This window comes from Spermophilus citellus, assembly GCF_964194105.1.
Source record: "Spermophilus citellus genome assembly, chromosome: 4".
NCBI classification, from domain to species: Eukaryota; Metazoa; Chordata; class Mammalia; order Rodentia; family Sciuridae; genus Spermophilus; species Spermophilus citellus.
Window position 1 is genome coordinate 205,465,622 of NC_138185.1, and position 23,033 is coordinate 205,488,654.

The 23,033-nt window shown below is 32.0% G+C and overlaps 1 protein-coding gene across 2 annotated transcripts in view; it reads right to left on the minus strand.

Annotated features, from left to right (window-relative positions):
- Positions 1-3,182: 3,182 nt before the first annotated feature.
- GTF2A1 (general transcription factor IIA subunit 1) overlaps positions 3,183-23,033 on the minus strand; it is a 36,627-nt gene continuing 16,776 nt past the window's right edge. For both annotated transcript variants that reach the window (XM_081290762.1, XM_081290763.1), the window contains 6 exons: positions 22,279-22,343; positions 18,229-18,304; positions 16,622-16,755; positions 15,914-16,234; positions 9,277-9,366; positions 3,183-4,874 (listed from right to left, as the gene is read on the minus strand). In XM_081290762.1, coding sequence (XP_081146888.1) covers positions 4,767-4,874; positions 9,277-9,366; positions 15,914-16,234; positions 16,622-16,755; positions 18,229-18,304; positions 22,279-22,343 — 794 coding nt within the window. In that variant the 3' untranslated portion in view covers positions 3,183-4,766. The remainder of the gene's footprint in view (positions 4,875-9,276; positions 9,367-15,913; positions 16,235-16,621; positions 16,756-18,228; positions 18,305-22,278; positions 22,344-23,033) is intronic.

Here is a 23,033-nt window from a genome sequence, read left to right on the forward strand (position 1 = left end):
AAACCAAAAAGATTCAGATATTTATCAATGTAGGATGCTTGAATTAAACCGCAAAATACAAGACTTGCTGGCAATAAATAAAATATCTTTATTATGATTTTAGTAGTTAAAATTTGCTCGTTTCCTAGATAAAGTAGTCTGTAACAGGATAAAAAAATTACAAAAAAGGCAAGCTCTTTCTTAATGATTCATTTGAATTAGCTATAAAATGAAAATACCTGCTAATTATTTAATACCGTCTAAAATAACACAAAATATATTCAATATGTAATACAAACCTCAATAATCCAATTTTCCTAATAAGCAATATTTACAAACTCTGAACTAAGAGAAAAAGATTTAGTTAGACAAAGAAATAAGAGAATAGTGGCTTTAAATAATTTTATCCTAGGTAATCTACGCTTTGGAGTAGAAAATACTCATTTAATACAATATTAATTATATTAAAATTACACTTAGTTGGTGTGAAGTGAGCCCAACCTAAATTCCTGTGTGCCTGGAAAATACAACTTTTAAAAAGCCATTATCAAGAATTGGTAATAGTTTAATAATTCAGACTGACATCTAAACCAACTTATCTTAAAGGTGCAGAATTTAATGACACCCTTATTTTTGTTAAACTTATCTTCATTAACAAGGTAAAGCACTTTCCTTTCTAAACTGTATTAATCTTATTCAATAATCTATGTAATAATGTCATAGGCTAGTAAGCAAAGCAAGCAACATTACTTTTTTAAATAACATCTTTAATTAAAGTTTTGCAAAGGTAAAATATTAAACTTAAAATAGGTCTTAGTACATGAAAATACTAAGTTCTCTAATTGTATTCCAAGATGGGTCTTTAAAACATAATATCCCATTCATCACAGAAGAGCAACCTTGATCTGCAATTGTACAGAATGAATTTTACAAACATAATAAATATATTTACGCCCTTATACATAACAGTATGTACAACAGCAGTTGACAATAGTAGCTCAGAACAGCAAAAAGATTAGTTCCTCCCCCCCCCCCCCAAGTTGTAGCCCTGTGTATACTGGACTGATTTAAGGAAATTTGACTAAAGGAGAGAGTAGTTAGTAACACAATATAATTCTCTAAAAGAGAAGGAAAAAAGTTTGTTCCTCAAAATAAACAAAAATAGTTTGATCTGTTCTTCTTAAAATCACAGAAAAATAATGATAGACTAAGGCAGGATTCAAAAGGGAAGTGTATAAACCTCAAGAGTAATTTAGCATAATAGATGATTAAAATGCAAAACTAACAAACCAATGAGGAAACATATAAAACAACTACTTTTTAACCAGAAATTCAAAATTGGCTATAGCTGATTCAGACAGGTAGGTGGGAGACAGACATTATGAAATGAAAATATACAAAGACATATCAATAAAATATTACATTGCACAAAAGCTCAAAAAAGCTCAAAATGAAATAATCTGAAAATATAGGAATTTTCTCAAGTGAAAGAAAATACTAAAGTTATAAAGGGAACTCCCAAGAAGGAATTATGTCTGTTCCTATACAAGGAATATTTTCCCTCTAATAATAGTGAATTATTGCTATGATAATAAAAAATTACTCTTAGAGGGAGACCATTCTTTTAATCCCTTCATAAGAGCCTGGAAAAAAAAATCCTTGACTTTCACTATAGCAAAAGACAACCTTTACACAAAAGCTATTATATTTTTATGATATTTTCTAAAACCAGAATCTATTTTGCTGGTCAACAACATATTTTAATCACTAGACACAATGCTCAAATCTTGTTGTAATTATACAACATCAGTGGCTTTGATTTTTAAAAAGCCAACAGTGCAAATTATGATGACATTTAATTAACATAAATGTGAACATCTCAAAAAATATAAAAGCTTAATATAAAGATCCCCCTCATAAAGCAGACATTTTAATCTAGAATCGAATTGCACATTGAAGAGTTGTTTTAGCCACATGCAGCGCTCTACAGAAATTAAATGTGCTATCAGGCATTCAAGTGACCAGAGCATACAAATGACCATCCAACAAGACTTGTATGCCAAAAGGATATACTTCCACACTTCAGTAATTTTCTGTAAATTTTCCATAGCACTTTTGTTTTTTGAGTAAAAGGTGCCATCATCATCATCTGTGCAAATCTAAACAAATTCTCTTCTGAATAAGCAATGGTTATTATGAAGTCTGAATGATTTTTCCCCTTTGGATAAAGATGCTTTCATTTAAAAACTCTGAAAGTGGGAATCCCTTGCCTTTTCAAAGGAATGACATTTTAACGAAACCTAATGAAATGATTTGTTAAATATGTTAAAAGCATGATTAAAAATTCAAAGCAAGTGACATTCATATAGCAAAAGCCACTATAATAAAAAATAAAGCAAGCTATTTGATTAAAAAGAAACACGATGCAATAATACATAAGAGCACAATTTGGTATGCAGTGTTGTTTGGACCAGCTTTCAGAATTTTCACAGGTAGAAGAAAAGCATTTGCCAAGTATATCATAATTCATATGCAATATACAGGTGCAAATACAACTGGTTATTTCCTGCTTCAAAATAACTCCAGTGAGTCATTCTGAAAGCAGTGGTTGTTCATGTTTGCAAATATAATTATAAAAATAGGCCAGTACACAATGCTACTATGAATATTTGTCTACAAAGAGGGCCCAAGACATGAGCTGAACATCATACAGTAATCAAAGTTTCAGTAGTATAAGAACTACTAGATACGTCAAAGAGTTTTTACTTATGCAACACTGCAGCACTGCTAAACTTTTATAGGTAGTTCAGGTCACTGACTTACTTCTTCATTGAGTAAACATAAGCCTCCTAATAACTATACTGAAAAGGACACTGAACAGGACTTCTGTGATTTTACTCCCTCCATTCTAGTCTTACTTATAATTAAAAATAAAATAAAAAAACCTGTGTGTGCTTTGAGAGTAGTGGGGTAAACAAATTTCCCCTCAAAAAAAGCTAAATTAATAGTCAAAATAAAAACTCTTATTACCAGTTATGGCATCTAAATAAAACCTAGCTACTAGAATGCCAGACATCACCATTTATACCAAAATTCAGAACAAAAGTTAAAAGAGACCAAGTTGGAAGTGGGGTGAGAAGTAGGAAAAAAAAAAAAAAAGTTGATTAACCTTGAGAAATGTAAAGATACGTTTTTAAAAAAATAAATAAATAAACACTATAATAGCTCACAGTTTTCTCCTTTGTAAAGTACTTTAAAGTGTTTATCTGTTAGTTCTGGAAATACATAAAGGCAAATGAAGGGAAGACAACAATGGAAGACAAAAAAAATCAATATACCAGTAACTTATTAAACATGTGAATTTTGTTAAGAAAAACCATGAAAAGTTGAATTAATTATTAGAACACAAAAGTGAAGGTGAATGTTCCTACAGGTCTCCCAGGCAGCTGATTCACACAGATGGCAGTGCCATATTGTTCTTTAGAGCCCCTTAGAGAAATACAGAGCTATGCATTCTAAAATACATATTAAAGTTCTATTATTTTTAATATACAAGTCAAATTTCTATGTTTCTTTCCAATGTGCAAACTGGAGCCCAAGTCTATATTATCAATGGCCCTTCTAGGCCACTCAATGCAAGAGAGGTAAATATGTACTTATTAGTTGCCCACCTCCCTCAACCCCCCAAAACTTCCCCTCAAATTACAAAGTTACTTTTAAAAAATTTGTTCAAATAAAATAATAGGTTTTTAAATTCTTTACCAGTAAACACAAGAAACTTTTATAATTACTAAAATGTTTAATAAAAATCCAGGTCCTCACCACCTGCCCTTTATGCTTCAATCAATATACAGAATGTTATCTGAATGTTTACCTTAAAGACTAAATGCATATATAAGCACACACTTCAGCCAAACAAGAAAAATCTTCATATATCCATGTATATACAATTTTAGCTAGATGGTACCTTTGTAAAATAAAAATGTGTTCCTGAGGAGCCAATTTGGAATTTCTTTTTAAAGGGTTACAGTTTTTCTGTAAGGAAATTGAAGTTGTCATTTTAATTCCACACAATTCAGATAAGACCCAAGTCTTTAAATTACATTTAATAAGTATGAAAACCTAATTAAAATAAATATCCATTCCTGGGTCAATTTTGTCTCCAAACTGTGATTACTGATTACTTCCTTATATCTTAGATGTTTCATAAAGCAGGGAAGGAAGAGTTATATATTACCAAGGGAAAATAACAAGTAAAAATATTTAAGACCTATCATGAGAATTTTAAATTGTTTTCTTATACAAGTGAATTAAAATTCAACACCATAATTCTTACCCTTTTGTAAAAAGCTCACACGCAATTTTTACCAAATATAACCACATACAATAAGCAGTTTCAGTTCAATCTATCAAAAGGGAAGTTTCTTCAGTTCATTCCAACAAGAATCTTCTGATTGAGCCCAAGTTGGAGGAAGGAATAGAGACAAAGCTTTACATGCTAATTACCGGTGGCAAGTTCCTGTATTTAAAATTGACAATTATGGTTTTCCTACACAAAACCCCAACCCCCCCACCCCAACAACCCCAGGTGCTACAGTTCCATGGCTTGCCAGTTAGAAGTAGTGTCTATGTTGTCAAGGCCTATCTTTGTTCCAGTAGCTTTGCTTCTACTGCACTTTTCTGACATGCAGAAATGAAGTTTTGGTTGGTGTTGTCCCAAGTTTCAAACTGTTCACTTTAAATTTTTTTTAAAGTTTCTTTTATTTATAAAAGAAAGAAGCAACTCTTCACCATTCAGCATCTCCAATGGCTTTGGAAAATATATAATCTCTTCCATTAAGATTCATAATACCATCCTTGAGATGAAATTTCCATTTGTTTTTACTTCTGTGTATCTAAACAAAAACAAAATTAAATGAATGTAAGAGATACAATCAGAAAATAGAAAAATAAAGAAAAAGCCTATTCACAAAAAAAAAAAAAAAAAAAAAAACAAACCCAAATGTTCTATTGTAATTTGGTTTCTTGTTTAACTTCACCCCTCCCCGCAAAAAACACAACCCACAACACAGTAGGTAGTTTTAGAAATACTAATTTATCTGTAATATATTATAGTTCATACTACTGTGTTCACTAGTTAATAATTATTTTTAAACATACAATTATAGTTTCAATTTCTTTTATAAAAACGAAACTTCTTAGTAAACTTCTTAGTGTTCTTAAGACCTAATATGGAATATAATAATGCAGAAGTGCTTACCAGGGACAGATATTTTCTGAGATCCCAAGCCTAAACTTCATGGTGCAAGTACTCTCTATGGCATATTCTTGGGAAATGGTTATTCAGTGTCTGCTTGTATGTGATCAGAAGTAGGGAGCAAATATTTCCAAATTAAATCATTATTTTCTGGGACAGATCTCTTCAAGGGCTTTTGTATTTTATCCCTTACTGAAATTAGCTTCCTAGTTCTGCTTTTTGAGACTTAAAAAACAAACAAGCTTTTATAGGATTGAAAATCACTCATGCTCCTCCTCTAGAATCACCTCTTCTTACTAAAACAGCACAACAGATGGGCACAGTGGCACACTCCTATAATCCCAGCAACAGGGGAAGCTGAGGCCAAATGATTCCAAGTTTGGGCCAGCCTTAGCAAATTAGTAAGACACTGTCTTCAAATAAAAAATAAAAAGGTCTGGAGATATAGTTCAATAGTAAAGCACCCCTGGGTTCAATTCCCAGTACAAAAACAAAACAACACAATAAAGTTAAAAGAGCAAACAGATCAGAGACTCTTGCATTAAATGGCTGCTTATAGCTCTAATCTAAACAATATAAACATTAAATCTAACATATTATAGCGGATGACCTGAATGTCTGATAGACATGAGATTTAACATATCCAAAGCTGAACTCTCTTTCTCATCTCCTAAACCTGCTCTACATGCAGCTGAGTTGATGGCGTTATCATCCCTTTTTTCCAGTTACTCATCAATTTGAGTCAGTTTATTCTAGGAAATCCTGTTGATTTTTCAAATCATCATCATTCAAGATCCACTAATCCCCACCAACTTTAATACTACCAGCATAGTCTCAGTCACCATTATCTTTTACTTGGATTATTATAGTATCTCCCTAAATAGTCTCCTTATTGTATTTAACCCTTCCTTCCTCCCTGTACTCTTATCCTCAAAAAGAAGGCAAAGTAATTCTTTTAAAATTAAATCAGATTATACCCTTTGAAACCTTCTAATATCTTCTCCGTATACTTAGAATAAGAGCCTATAACCCATACAATCTGTCTTCCCTATTTTTATGGCTTCCCCACCTGAGTCTCACCACACTGGCATGCCCCTGCTGCTCCTGACACTCAAGTAGGCTCTGCCACCAACAATGACAGGGTAATTCCCTTCAACTCTTTTACTCAAAAGTCATCTTCTCCAAGGGTCTACTTACTATGACTACTGTATTTAAAACTGAAACTTGTCCCCCACCATCCCTTCTCTGCATTTTTCTGTAGCAAATATCAGCTTCTAATGCGCTACATTAATTTATTTATTATGTTTTAGCATCTGTCTACCTCTACTATAGCAAGTTTCCCAATGACAAAGAATTTTTGTTCACTAGTGTATCTCAAGCTCCTAGGAATAGTACCCTATGATACCATACCATATGCACTCAATAAGAATTTATTGAATGAAAAGACCTGTCTCCCCCTCGGATTCTCTATAAGTACATTAATTATCTGTAAAATGGGTTTACAAATTTATTTCCAGCATGAACTGAGAGATTGCAACCTAAGAGATTATATACAAGTGGTGAAAAGCCAGAAAATAAAAATTTCATAGATCAAGGACACACAGCTGAATAGCAACTTGTAAAACAATAATGTAGAAAAGTTTCATAGGTCAAATAGTAGTCCATACACTCAGAACTGAAGTCATATTAGTTAATAAATGGTAAATATTTTTTTGAACAAAAGTACAAAGTTTAAAAAGCAATTCATTTATTGGTCTTAGTCCTTCATAAAGGAATATCCTAAATGCCAAGAGAAAAGTCACTTAAATTTCCTAAAGTAAAGGTAAAATAAAGTAAAATTATGTATAAGCAAGACTGAAGCCTCTAACCTGTGGCATTTTCACCAAATGCTAAAACAGTCCTATCTAGTCACACTTGAGAACTCTGTCACATTATTAGCATTTTACTAACATTCCAATTTGACTGGCAATATAAACCTTATTCCTTCCTTCTATGATATCTTGTACAAGTAACTCATTGTTGAAATTTTAAAATTTAGGCATCCAAACTAAAACTCCTAATATTCAAGTAGGCTCAAATCAAATTCAATGTCATTTTAACCAATCACAAAATACACCTACCATTTAGTATTGGTTAAAACATCAAATCCCCACTCCTTCAATACAATTCTTAAAATCAGACCTCTGAAAATGTTAACTGTTAATCATTTGCCACATTATTTAAAGCCATTTTCAATTTCTTAGTTTAAAACATTAATGTATCTGGAAGCAAAACAAACCAATTTTAACATTTAAAATATGTGTACTGATCATCAAAGAACACAACCATTCTCTTATAACTGAAAAATAGTTTGCAGTATATTCTTCTGAAAGCAGGCTAAGGTAAAGGTTCTCTCTCTTTTGCCTAATAAATATTACATCTTATTATCATGAAATTATTTTGGGTAATTTGGTTGCAAGCAGTTCCCTTGAGACTTCCTGACAATAAAGCTTATTGGTATGCTATTTAATCTCATATTGCTTACATGTTTTTAAGTGGAAAATTAAATGTTATTGTATTCATGGTATAGGATATTAAGAACACTCACCTAGAAAACATAATGTACAAAAGCATATGCTATGAAACTCTCAATAACCTCAGTGACTTTATTCTATAAATATCACTGGACTGACTATCTTTTTATTAGGAAAAAAGATCTAATATCTTGGCATTCTTCCTATAGAGCTGTTGGCAATAAGCATAGCTAAATTTCAATAAAATTCACATAAGATTTCCTTCATACATAAAGCAAACTTCATCAGGGCACAAGTTTTGCAAGTTCACGACTATAGCTCCAGTGCCCAGAAAAACATCTGGGACTTTAAGGTACTCAATAAATCAATAGTTGCAAACAAAAATTCAATTGCTTCTGTTAAGAGTTTTCAGCATTTGGTAAAGACCTCTATAAAACAAAATTATAAATCCCATGTAATATGTGGATGCATTTTAAATTTAATAATGGCAGAAAAAACAAATTTTATTCCAATTTAAATGTCTTGATTATTAAAAATCTTAACACTACCAGTAACTATAAAAAAGTACTTTGAAAGAGCACCCAATTTAAGAATTAAGAACACAAAGAGTCAATAGGTAATTCTCACAGACCTTGGTTTAAAAATTCCTTAATATTACCAAGGCATAGCAAGCCTAAATAAAATTTTTTAAATGATTTTCAGCAAAACTTATCTAATTATGCCATCCTGTTTATTATCTGAGTCGTCTTCTTTTAAAAATATTTTTTAGTTATATTTGAACAATACCTTTATTTTATTTATTTATTTTTATGTGTACTAAGGATCAAATCTAGCACCTCGTACGTGCTAAGTGAGCACTCTATCACTGAGCCACAACCCCAGCCCCTGAGTCATCTTAAAGGAAAAAAAAAAAAGTTATAGAGATTCAATTAACTCCTTTTAGTTTTGAGGTACTCAATGCTAATGAAAAACTAGATTATCTAATTAAGTTAGTCAATGTTGTTAAAGGAAAAATGGTCTTAATAGAAAAAAGATCATGCCTCTCCTCCATTTAATTATTTTTTCAAAGCTAAAAAATTTGTTCTCTTATTCTTGATTATAAAAAACAAAAAAGGGGGGTTGGGGATGTGCCTCAAGCGGTAGCGCACTCGCCTGGCATGCATGTGGCCCGGGTTCAATCCTCAGCACCACATACAAACAAAGATGTTGTGTCTGCTGAAAACTAAAAAATAAATATTAAAAAAATTCTCTCTCTCTCACTCTCTCTTTAAAAAAAAAATGTTTCCTGTTTCTGGAACAATTAAGAATTAAGTTTATAGGGCCAGGGTTGTGGCTTAGTAGTAGAGTGCTTGCCTAGCATGCGTGAGGCACTGGGTTCGAACTCTGGCACCACATAAAAATAAATAAAATAAAAGTATTAAAAAAAAAAAAAGTGGTACTAATCAGCAGTCCCAATATTCCCATGAGGCAGACAAGATGGTTTGAAAAGCAATTAAAAATGTCAGTGATATGAAGATGAATCTTTACCTTATCATATTGGCATACAACAACATTTTCTGTGTCAAAGAGTTCCTGTCCTTCCTCATCACTCACATCATCTTCACTATTGAGGGGTTCCTATAAATAAAAAGAGAATTTATAAATACATCCCATGTATTACTATAAAAGGCCTCTCTGATATTCAATGAAAAGAAATATGACTTCGATGTTTCAAGAATCAAATGCCAAATACATATTTATATACACCATGAATGTACTATAGTTAATCCAATGTTATTTTTTTTAAATTATTTTATTGTTGGTTGTTCAAAACATTACATAGTTCTTAATATACCATATTTCACAGATTGATTCAAGTGGGTTATGAACTCCCATTTTTACCCCGTATACAGATTGCTGTGTCACATCAGTTACATTACCAATCCAATGTTATTTAAGAGCCTGTCAACACACTACTGAAAATTTAGCAAGAAATTAAATACAATTAAAACAGTTAAACTACACTACTTACAAATCTGAAGAGACATTCAACTTTATTTCCTTTATTCTTAAAAAGAACAGCATGAGAAAGCAATTCTCCATAACTTTTTTAAAAAATATTTATTTTTTTAGTTGTATTTGGACACGATACCCTTATTTTATTTGTTTAATTATTTTTACGTGGTGCTGAGGATCGAACCCACAGGTCTTGCACATGCGAGGTGAACACTCTACAGCTGAGCCACAACCCTAGCCCTCCATAATAACTTTTTTAAATGCCTAGAAATGAACCTAATATGTGGGTTTAATGAGATAATGGTACTACATACCAGCAAAGTGAAAACTGGTGAAATTGGAGGAGGAAAGAATAATTTAATAGGCTATCAGTCTGAGTTGGAACTTTACATTAAGAACCAGGACACTGAATACAAACCAGCACTGTCTACCATTATAACGGTTATGGTAGAGGCATGAAGTATAATAAAGATTCTTTTGGGTTTTGTTTTTTTTCAAGATGGGCTGGGAAACCTCAGTACCAAAGAGAATAAAGGACCAAAATAAAACACAACTAGAACTTAAAATGACTAACTACATTATACTTCTCCTCAACTGTGTCAGAGATGAAAGATATGGTGCAAATTTCTAATAAATGGAGAAAAGAGACAAATAATCAACAGGTTGTCAGACCTACTCATACAAAGCTATATTTAGATGTATTTCTAATTTAAAATAGGCATCATCAATATAAAATGAAAAAAAATTAAGGTAAATTTCACATAATAAATTATTTTAACCATTCAAAGTGCATGAACAGCACCATTCAGGTGCACTAACAGCATTCCTAAAATTAGCCATCACAACTACATACTTCCACAACACCTCATCACCCTTACCCATTAAGTAGTCAGAGTTGTACTCTATTCCCTTCTGTCCTCTGGCAATAACCAATCTGCTTTCTGACTTTATACATTTGCCTATTCTGGACATTTCAATGAAATTATAGTGTGTGTGTGTGTATATATATATATATACACACACATACAAATATATATAAAGAAATGGAATTATATAATATGTAGCCTTTTGTGTCTGGCTTCTTTTACTTGGTATTTTTTCAAGGTACATCCATGTTGTATCAGTATTGTATTTATTTTTCTGGATAAATTCTATTCCACTTTCTGAATACACATTTTATTCAACCATTCACTAGTGAAAGACATTTGAGTTGTTTATGCTGTTTGGGATATCATGGATAGTGCTCCTATGAACATTCATGTAAAAGTTTTTGTTTGAATGCCCTTTAATACTCTTCTGCATATACTTTAGAGTCAAACTGCTAGGACATATGGTTAATTCTATGCTTAACTTTTTGAGGAATCACCAAACTGTTTTCCATGGAAACTACATGATCTTACATTCCTACCAGCAACACAGAAAGCTTCCAATTTCTGCACATCTTCATTGACATTTACTTTCCTTTTAGATTATAACCATCCTATATGTGCAAAATGGTATCTACTGTGATTTGCATTTATCTAATGACTAATGATGTTGAGCATCTTTTACATGTGCTCATGGGCTATTCATATATCATAATGGAGAAATGTCTGTTTAAACAACTTTGCCATTTTTTAATTGGGTTGTTTTTTGTTGTTGAACTAAGAGTTCTTTGTATACTGAATATTAGACGCTTATCAGTTATATGATTTTGCAAATATTTTCTTCCTTTTGGCGAACTTTTTTCCTTCTTGATACTGTCTTTTGCTATGCAAGATTTTAATCTCCAAAAGTCCATTTTGTCTTTAATCACTTTTACTTTTAGTGTCATGTCTAATAAGCCATTATTACCAAATCTAAGGTTATGAAGATTTATCCCTATGTCTTCTACTGACAGTTTTATAATTTTAGCCCTTAGAGGGGTGGGAGGGGAAGGGAAGGGGCAGGGGGTTAGCAATGCTGGTGGAATGTGATGGACACCATTAACCAAAGTAAATGTATGAAGAAATGAATAGGTGTGAGCATACTTTATATACAGAGATATGAAAAATTGTGTTCATATGTGTAATAAGAATAGTGATGCATTCAGCTATCATATATTTAAAAAATAAAATCAATATAAAAAATAATTTTAGCCCTTAGATTTAGGTCTGTGGTCCATTTTGAGTTAATTTCTGTATAGAATATGAGGCAGGGGGCAAACTGCTGTCCCAGCATCATTTATTATAAAGACTATTTGTCCCTTTACCGAATAGCACTTTGTTCATGTAATCTAATAGCATAAATATCAATATTCCACTAATAAAAGACCCCTAAAAAGTGTGCAGAACCAAAAAGTTTGGAAGAGAAAGAACAAAAAAGTTGTATAAGGTAAATTCTAAACAAATCTGAAGCTGGTATGACTATTAATATCACACAGACTTTAGCATAAAATAAATAAAAATCACTAGTGATAAGGATGCTATGTAATTATTCAATTCACTGGGAAAATATAATTTTAAGCTTATATGTACCTATTTTTAGGCTCAAAATATAATAAGTGACAGAACAACAAGGGAGAAATAAACCCATTATCATAGTAGAAGAGCAGAACATATTTCATTCAGTAAATCAATGATGGATCAAACATACAATAAATACTAATGAGGATACAGAATATCTGAACAAACCTAGTGACAATCTAAATCTAATAGACATACAGAGAACACAGTTGCAAATAACTGCAACAAATATACTCTTTTCAAATACATGGCATACTTAAAAACTGACCACAAACAAGTCTCAATCAACATATCTAAGGATTCATAAATCGCACAGACCATGTTCTCTACAAAAGTTAAATCAGAATAGAAACTTATGAAGTAGGAAAAAAAATTTAGAAAAAAATAAAGCTAAAAGCCAATTCTTTGAAAACACTAATGAAATCCACACACTCTGACAAGATTGAATAAGAAAAAAGAGAAGGAACAAATATATTAGCAGTAAGAAAAAAATGAGTACAAATGATTCTGGTATTACAAAGATAATACGATTAATTTTATTCTTGTCAATTTGGAAATTCATATAAATATATAGAAAATCCGAAAAAAATAGAATTTATCAAGATTGTCTAAAAAGAAACAGAATACTTGATCAAAACTAAGGAGACTGGGCTGGGCCTGTAGCTCAGTGGAAGAGCTCTTGCCTAGCACATGTGAGGTGTTGGGTTCAATCCTCAGCACCACATAAAAATAAATAAAATAAAGGCATTCTGTCCACCTACCACTACAAAAAAAATTTTTAAAAATTAAAATAAAAAACAACTAAGAAGATAATAGGCCCACACATTTTTAGCAGTATGTTTTAAGAAATATTCACAGAAGAATTAGATACAGTTTTAAAGAAAAAAAATATTCAAAGTTGAATATTGAAAAAACTTTCAAGATTTATTTAATGAGACTACCAACCACTAACCTGAAGACCTGGTGAGAAGAATATGAGAATGGAGAATCACAGTTATCATGAATACACATGCAGAAGTCCTGAACAAAGTCAATTCAACAATTCAAATAAAAAGGGTAATATTTAATGATCAAGTTTTGCTATCCCAGGAATCCAATAATGGTTTGCAAACAAACCAATTAATGAAAATCATTAATAACGAAAGACTAAGGGAGAGAAGTTATATGATTAACAGCTTCTGAAAACATTTAACAAAATACAACATTCATAGTCTTAAAAAACAAAGATAAGCAAAGTTCTTAATTTAGAAAGGAAGATCCTTAATCTGATATAGGGTATCCAAAAAACAAAACAAAATATACTTACTAGTGAATCATAAGAAAGATTATTTTTAAGTTTAAGAACATGACAAGAGTGGGCTGGGGTTGTGGCTCACCAGTACAGTGTTCGCCTATCACATGCGAGGCCCTGGGTTCGATCCTCAGCACCACATATAAATAAATAAATAAAGGAATTTTGTCCAACTACAACTAAAAAATAAATATTAAAAAAAAAAAAGAACTGTCACCATTTCTCATCAATATTGTTCTGGAAGGCTTAGCCAATAAGGCAAGAAAAACTGCCATTTTGACAAATACTGTGATCATCCTTAAGGAAATACAAAAAAATCTACACAGACATTATTAGAATTAAAAAAAACATTAGGAAGGTGGGTACATCAATGATGTATATTAAAAGCTCTATGTATTTCCATACTATCAGCAAATAGAAGAAAACCTAAGAACATATCAATTAGGGGACATCAAAATTATAAAGAAGAGCTAGGGGTATAGTTCAGTGGTACAGTGCTTGCCTAGAATGCAAGAGGTCCTGGGTTTGATCCCCAGCAATACAAAAAAAAACCCAAAATTATAGGGAATAAAAAAATGCGCAGAGCCAGGCACAGTGGCACACGCCTGTAATCCCAGCAGCTCAGGAAGCTGAGGTAGAATTATATATTTAAAGCCCTTAGCAAAAGGAGGCACTAAGCAACTCAGTGAGACCCTGTCTCTAAATAAAATACAAAAATAGGGTTGGGGATGTGGCTCAGTGGTTGAGTGCCCTTGAGTTCAATCACCAGTATAAACAAAACATATGGGCAGAAAACTTGAACAAGCACTCCACATGATAAAATACAAATTAAAAAAATACATACATGGAAAGAGGCTGAAGCCAAGTAATCAAGAAAATAAAAACTAAAACCAAAACAAGATACATATTTCTACCTAGCAGACTGGCAAAAATTAAAGAGCCTGACAATAATAGGAATTGATGAAGATGTGCTGACACCTACACAATTATGTACTGAATGGCAGGAATGTGATCAGTACAACTTGGGATTTTATTGTAAAGCTGAAGATGTGCATGACTTGGGATCCACCAAATTTATGCTATGTATAATACTTAAAAGAAACATATATATGTATCCCCAGAAAACACACAGAATGGAAAAATTTTTTTTTAACTAGATGGACATCAAGATATTTATATTTTTAAATATTTCTTATTCATTTTTATTCTATATTTAATAATAAACTGTAAAAAATAGTTAGCTAATTTAGAAGGACTTTTTGCAAAGTTTTTTAAAAAAGATTGCATCTTAGGCTGAGGAAGGCAATTAACAAGGAAAACTGTGTGGGACAAATATCATCATGGACACAAATAACTACCCCGGAACAATAGAGAAAGCAAACATATTAATAGGTTTCTAGAAGAAAAGACATTAAAAGGGTGATAAGGTTATTAAGAAACTGGTATCTAACATGGTCCAAAAAAAAAAAAAAAAAATTGCTTTGAATCAATCTGACATTTGGTTTTTCTTGAGTTTCCCTTCTCTGCCAAATGTTGCCATTCCTTTTCAATTACTTAAGCAAAAGATCAACTACTTTCTATCTGTTCTACCAATGTCATATGTTTAAGCCATATTATGAATGCATAAACCCAGGAATTAGAATTATTGGCAGCACTGTCTTCACTATCCTTGTTAATACAATTTTATTTTGGATATATAAATTTATTATCAGTTATAGCAAATAATTATGTTTTATATGAAGATAAATATAGCCACAACAATCTAAACACTACATTAAAGAAGAATCCAGGGATGTGGCTCAAGCGGTAGCACGCTCGCCTGGCGTGCACTGGGTTCGATCCTCAGTACCACATAAAAATAAAATAAAATGTTGTGTCCACTGAAAACTAAAAAATAAATATTAAAAAAATTATCTCTCTCCCTAAAAAAAAAAAAGAAGAAGAAGAAGAAGACTCTAACTATATCTTTAAAGTCTTAGGTTTACAGCACCTAACAACCTCTGGAAAAATAGGATCTAATTTGTCAGTTTGGCACCAAATAAAACAAAATTATTACTTTTTAAATTATTTGTTCTAATTATTATGACAGCAGAATGCATTTTAACTCATTACACACAAATGAGCACAACTTTTCATTTCTCTGGTTGTACACAATGCACAGTCACACCATTCATACAATCATACATGTACATAGAGTAATAACGTCTGTTTCATTCTACCATCCTTCCCACCTCCATACCCCTTTCCCTCTGCCCAATCCAAAGTTCCTCCATTCTTCCTTTGTCCCTGCCCCCCATTTTGGATCAGCATCCACATATCAGAAAAAACATCTGGCCTTTGTAAAATGAAATCATTGGACTGAACTCTCTTTCCAAGTCTTTTACTAGAGACTTACTTCTTCTACCTGTCCATCTTCAGCTCCATCTTTCTCTTTATCCTCCTCTTCATCATCATCATAGTCTTCTTCTTCGTCTTCATCTTCTTCAGATGAGGTATCCCCAGTTCCATCAACTTGTAATACCAATGGAGCTTGCTGTTGAGCAGGCTGGGCCTGTGGTTGCTGCTGGCCAGCTGCAGTTATCTGTGCTTGTGCTGGTGTGGGCGCTGCCACTGTTGTAGGTATAACTTGAGTCTTATTTCCTGTAAATAATATTTGCTGAGGCTGGATGATAACACCAGTCTGTGGTGTAATCCCTCCAGGAAGAGGGGCAAGAACCTACAGCAAAAGAAAACCACATTATTAGGAACTAGTTACAGGGAAGAAATTGGTTCAAATATTAGAATCACCAGAAATAGTCCATATCTCATACACAGTTAACACTACCTAAGTAAAAAAGCAATGTTTAACTAGTACTGAACCACTAAATTTCTATTTTGCCATTTAAATTTCTGAAAGAAAAATATCTGCTAAAGGTAATTGCTTCATTTAGTGAGCATTAATTGTGTATATACCAGACACTGACCAACGAGAGCTATCCAAGTTATTCATTTATTTGCTTGATTCTAAGTATTTGTATATATAAAACCGTGGGCAAAGGGAAGGGACCCACTCAAGGAATCCATACAGAAGTTGAAAAAGGAATCTTAACTAAAATTCTTTTACCTGTTGTATAACAGGAGCTTGTACTCCACCAGGCTGCATTTGTGGAATAACCTGCTGTTGTAGAACCACTGACTGCTGAGGCTGAAAGATATATTGGGCACCATTGGCTGCTCTGACCACCTGAAGAAGCTGGCCTAAAGCAAAAAAGCATGTATTCTAAGTTACCACTTTAGCAGTGACCGTCTCAAATAAAAAAATAAAAGAAAGAAAGAAAGGTCAAACCACTAAAAAACCCAGGAATTATCAAGTCAGAAGTCTAACAGTTTTTTTAAGGTCTAATATCTATACACAGTAAACTATAATTAATACCTTCCCTAACTTCCCTCCATGTTCAGACACATTGCTTAAAATGATACATTTTCCAAATTTATTATCCTCATTCAGCTGTTTTTCAGTAAGATTTTAAAAACAGAATATAAGACTTGAACTAAGCTTAAATTATCTTTGTTCATATGCTAACAGTCAAGAAAGCAATAAGAAAATAAGACATTTTATGGGCTATTCATTTTTAAACCTTTGAAGAAACAAAAACAAAAGTTTGCTGAACCAGTCATCACTGTCACATAAAACTAATTATGTGACTGGCACATATATATATATATATGTACACAGAACCAAACACTCCTAATAGGTTGCTTTAGATGACCCAGGATCTTGAATGAAATAACAAACATATGTTAATAAAATATGTAATAAGACAAGTCCCTAATTTGTTCTTCACAAATTTAGAAAATTAACAAAGTAACAAAAACAAATACAAATAAAATAAGCTTGGGTCAGACAGGCATAGTGGTGCACACCTGAATTCCTGGTGGTTGAGCAGGAGGATCTTAAGTTTGAGGACAGCCTCAGCAGTTCAGTGAGGCCCTCAGGAAGTTAGCAAGACCCTGTCTCAAAAATTAAAAAGGACTGGGGATTTGGCACAACGGTAAATCAACTTCCCCAGTCTCTACCACTCCTCCCAAAAGGCAATAAAATGAAGATTAGGGACATAATACTTAAAATCTATGTGGATAGGGGCTGGGTTGTAGCTCAGTGGTAGAACACGTGCCTAGCATGTGTGAGGCACTGGCTTCGATTCTCAGCATCACATATAAAAAAATAAAATATAGGTCCATCGACAACTAAAAAATAAATGTGGTAAGTTTTCAAACACTAATATCACCAAAAATCGTATGCTAAACATTGGTCTTTAGTCAATCAATAGGAGAGACTATGCCTAATAGCATGCAATGAATTTGCTCTTAAGGCACCATAGGATTTACTTTGAAAACACAAATTAGTTCAAATGAGTCAAGTTTATCTCCTTTGACAAGATAAATACGCTTAGTAATACAGTAAACGAGCATTTCTATATAACCATACTTCTTCAATAATAGGGTTGGTTCTCATTCACGATCAAAAGCTCAAGAGCAATTTTCATCTTCTCTATTGCATCCTCAACAATGATTACAGTTGTATGTTACAGCCCTCAAAATTATTTTAACAACCTAAACCAAATGATAAAAGAAATATTAGTACTGTCTTTCGATGAAATCAAAACACAAGGGTTAGATGGTGCAATTTTCTGAATTATATTTAACAATGGTTCTGTTATTCCTAATTACCTGAATTTGTTAATATCTGTTGAACAGGAGTCACACCTGCAGGGAGTGCCAAGGTAGCAGCTGTAGCAGCAGCACTCTAAAAAAAATAAAAACAAAAGGAAAATATCAAAACTATATTATACATAAAAGCATTTCAGCTTATCACTAGCATGTTTTAGTAGTATATGTAATTTTGTTTAGTACACACTAAATAGAAACTTTAACAATAAGACCAAACCCCATTTGATAAAATAATGCAAATAAAAAAGACCTTAGCTTACATAACCTAATTATTTCAAGCAATTAAATAGAACAGTGTAATTGTTTGTCTCCCTGATATTTTTTTTCCTACCTTGTCAATCTTTTAAGATTTAAGGTACAGATCCTTTATATATTCAATCTATACATTTTTGGGAAACCCACATTAACAATGCAATAAATACATAAATACAATATATGAAATAACCATTCCATGATCACTTCCTTTCCTAGTCTTTGCTTCCTTACACCCAATTGCTTGTTTTTAATTAATACAGTTGGGGGAAAGTATAAGTGTCTTTGTTTCTGAATTTTTAAAATGTGTACTATAATCAACAAGTACCCACAGAAGACACTGTATCTGAAGACTTCTCTTGAAGTATAGCATTACTTCCCTTGAAGTACAGATTAATACCAAAAGAATCCTCAAAATCTTAAGTCATCAACTTTAATTTCCATTATTTAAAATAGAGTTACTATGTAACATTCAAATTATAAAAATATGGATGGGATTATATTCTGACTTTTTAAAAAAAATTTTTAATTTTTTTAAACTTGTTTATAGACCTTTATTTATTTATATGTGGTGCTGAGACTTGAACCCAGTGCCTCACACATGCCAGGCAAGTATGCTACCGCTGAGCCCCAGCTCCAGCCTTATTCTAACATTTTTTAAATTAAAAAAATAATTTATTGCTTCCAGAAATTGTTTCTCCTCTAGCTTTCCTGCAAAAGAATTACACCATTCTCTATATGTTTTATACATTTTATTCATGTATCTCACTGTAATTTAGGTATTTTATTTTTCCATCCCCTTTCAATCTTAAGGTATGAAACTTTCATATACTTAATTTAACCTACACATTTTTACAAACACCTATATTTGGATAAGCTTAGGGATATAAATATAATAAACAAGCCAAGCAAGCAAGCTTTGGAGAAATTAATACCAGAGGAGTTAACAAACTTAGGAAACTATACTAAGCTCAGTTAATAATACATCTATCTAGTTTGGGGTTTTAATGTATAACTTCTAAAGAAAACGGGGTTTGTGTTGCCATTGGATAGGCCTAATTAACTTCTACTTCTTCAGTGTAAATTCCCTGAATTTCTTCAGATGACAGCTAGAGCTCACCAGTTCTTCTTTAAATTAGATACTTAACCACTCAACTTAAAATAAATTATAGGCAAATAAAGGTAAGTTAAATTTAAGAAACATAGTAAGCAACCACTTGCTACTGATATTTAGGAATATTAAGTGCCTTAATTCATGTCTTCTAAGATAACAGATCTTGCTATAGCAATAAACCATTCTTTACAGCATATATAACACAATAACCACCTGATACACTTTCTACACATTCAAGTTAATCAATAGATATTTGCTGAGTGATACACCATACATAATCACCTTTTATTTAATGACCTGAAAATTTTTTCTTGTATTTTATGAAACAGCCCTAACACAAATGCAGCATTAGACCAATCATTTTGTATCAAAAACCTGGAAAACTGGTTTGCTCTAACTTCCCTGAAATAGCCTTCTACCTGTTAAATTATTATGTAATATTACCTATTATTTTTATGAAATTACATAATTTTAGTATGTTCATTTCTAAAGTACACAAAGCCATGAGAAAAATCAGAAGTATTTTTACTTATTGAATATATATGAATTGGGAATAATAATGCAAAACAAAATCCCAGAACACTTTTACTGGTGAAGAGCCTTTATGGAGTATCTTTCAGAACATGCATAATACACTAACTAAAAATATCAAAGTAAAATGTAAATGCTAACCTATTTTACTGATTTAAGTTTCTAAACTATAATCTGTTTAATACATATTCTCCAACATCAGAGACCTAAGCAGTACACGTAAGAAATCAACTACTAATTTGATTCATCTCTTAAAACACTATTAAATTTGAAATTCTCTCCCACAACATTTAAAACTCTTCAAAATTAGAAGCATCTACTCCAGGTGATTCTGCCAAAATTTGTTAAAATTTGCATAAGTAATTCCCTAGGAAATAATAAAACTGTTAAAATGAGATAATACTTCTGAGGCAAGGAATTTTAAGATTTACATGCAAAAAAATGATTCTATTAACTTGAACTGAAGTATAAACATAGATCCTTTTTTAATTTTTTTAATCTTAATTTTGTTGTTGTTTGAGTACCGGGAATTGAACCCAAGGGAATTTTACCACTCAGCTATATATCCGGCCCTTTTAACTTTTTATTTTGCAACAGGGTCTCTCTCACTTAGGATCTGGCTAAGTTGCAGAGGCTGGCCTCGACCTTGCAATCCTCCTCCCTGAGCCACCCCAATTGCTAAGATTAAAAGCATGTGCCACCACTCCCAGCCCATAAAACAGATCCTTGATATTTGTGAATTCAAAAATACAATTTCTACTATCTCAGAAATCTGCAGTCACTCCAGTGTATAAATCTGTGAAGCTGGTAAGGTGCAGGAGCAGCACCTTATTTGTCTGGTAAGTCGTGCTGTCTATTTGACTTATAAACCACAAAAGAGCTTTGTGGTTCATAACTTACCACTCACAAAGTGGAAGTGATTTTTTTAAAACATTACTTTTTGAGGGCATGGTAGCACACACCTGTAATCCCGGCAACTCAGGAGGCTGAGGAAGGAGAATCAAAACTTTGAGGCCAGCCTCAGCCACTTAGCAAGATCCTGCTCAAAATCAAAAATAAAAAGGACTGGGGATGTAACTCCTTGGTTCAATCCTGGGTACCAAAATAACAAACCAAACCAAAACAAAAAACTCATATAAACATTACTTTTTTTTCAAAAAAATATAGAGAGATCTCATTTCTAGCATTACTTACATAGACTGAGAGAAGATTACAAACAAGGATTTTTACTTTTGAAGTTTTGGCTGAATTTAATAATGAAATGTCAAAGCTGAGACATTTCTGGGATATTAACAGTCTGATTATTTTAAACAAAATAAACAAAGGCAATTTACAAGAAAGTACTGAACAAATAATCAGACAGTGTTTTTAATGTTAAAAAAAAGAGTAAAGAATATAGGTAAAGATTTCCTAAGGATCTGAAGGAATCCTTTCAATTTTACAGTTGCATATTATACCACATTTGATAGAACTATCAAAATTCTAATATAACTCAACTGTTTCAAATGCATTTTAAGATAACAATTTACAGATCATAATAACATAAACAATATTATGGTTAAATAGGAGCAAATATTTTTAAATTTGTTATTTTAAAAACGTTACCTTGAATTATCCAAACAGATTGTTTTAATTTTTTAAAAGTTTACAATTCTTAGCATTCCTGACCTCTTGTGATTAACAGATCTTCTGAAACAGAACTATATGTGGTATAATAGATTTGGTCAATTCCTAGAACTGTTGTTCAAAAATAGGTGATGAAATAATGCCCACAAAGCATCATTCTTTTGATGTTTTAAAACAGAAAATTCTTAATTGTGTGCATCTCTTTGTGTATTGAGAGTGTTTGTGTTTGTATGTGTGGGGGGGTGTTACTGGAGATTTGAGTCCAGGGTGCTGAGCGTGCTAGGCAGGCACCTCACCTCTGAGCTACATCCCCAGGCCTAATTTTATGATTCTTAGTACCAATCTAAACTTCAAATTTATCATACTATATACATTTTATACAAACATGTATAAACACAAACCCAGCAATCTTTTAAAAAACAAAACTATTTTGCTCAATCTATAAGTTCTTAACTTACAATATGCCTAGGAATAATCACAATTTGGATTAAAATAAGAAAAGCAAATCTAAATGTTCTGAATCTTACCATGTTTGATGCATTCATATGCTGTATAAGCTTTGAATCGGGAACAATAACTTGTGGTGCTGTGGCTACAAAAAAAATCAAGAACACATGCAAACAAGGAACCATATCAGGCTATTTCATAATCACAAGAAATGTCTATAATATTAAATGTCTATGAATTTTTTCCACATTTTTTGTATTCAAATACTTTCAACCATTTATCTCAGAAGGTTTTAAATTTCTATGAAAAACAAAAGCTGTGATATACCCACTCTATATTGGAAAAGATTAATAAAAATTACTTAAATGAAACACATAAAAATGCAAAAGAATTTAGAAATACAAAAAATACCTAACACCTAAACATATACATTTCTGTGCATTCCTAAACAAGCTGGGAATTTTAAAACTTAATTTAATCTTGCTTTATTAACTCTACACTGTTTAACTGACATAATGTAATATGCCAGTGTTACAGAGACTTACTAACTCATTAAAAATAAGGTCAAAAAGTTAATATTAGGGTTTTGTTTGTTTTTTAAATCTACACAGTTGCTTTTCTCCCACCTTGACAGTTACCATAATCATGGTACTTTCATCAACTGTTTAAAAAGTACAAGTCAGAAATAATGGCAACGTTACCTAAGTGTTAGATTCCGCAAATTTCAGAGAATAGACAGATAATAAACCCCATTATCTTAATATTCTCTGAGTGAAGAAAATCAAATTAATTTATGATGACATAAAATCCTAGTGCCAAGCCTATAAGCAATAGG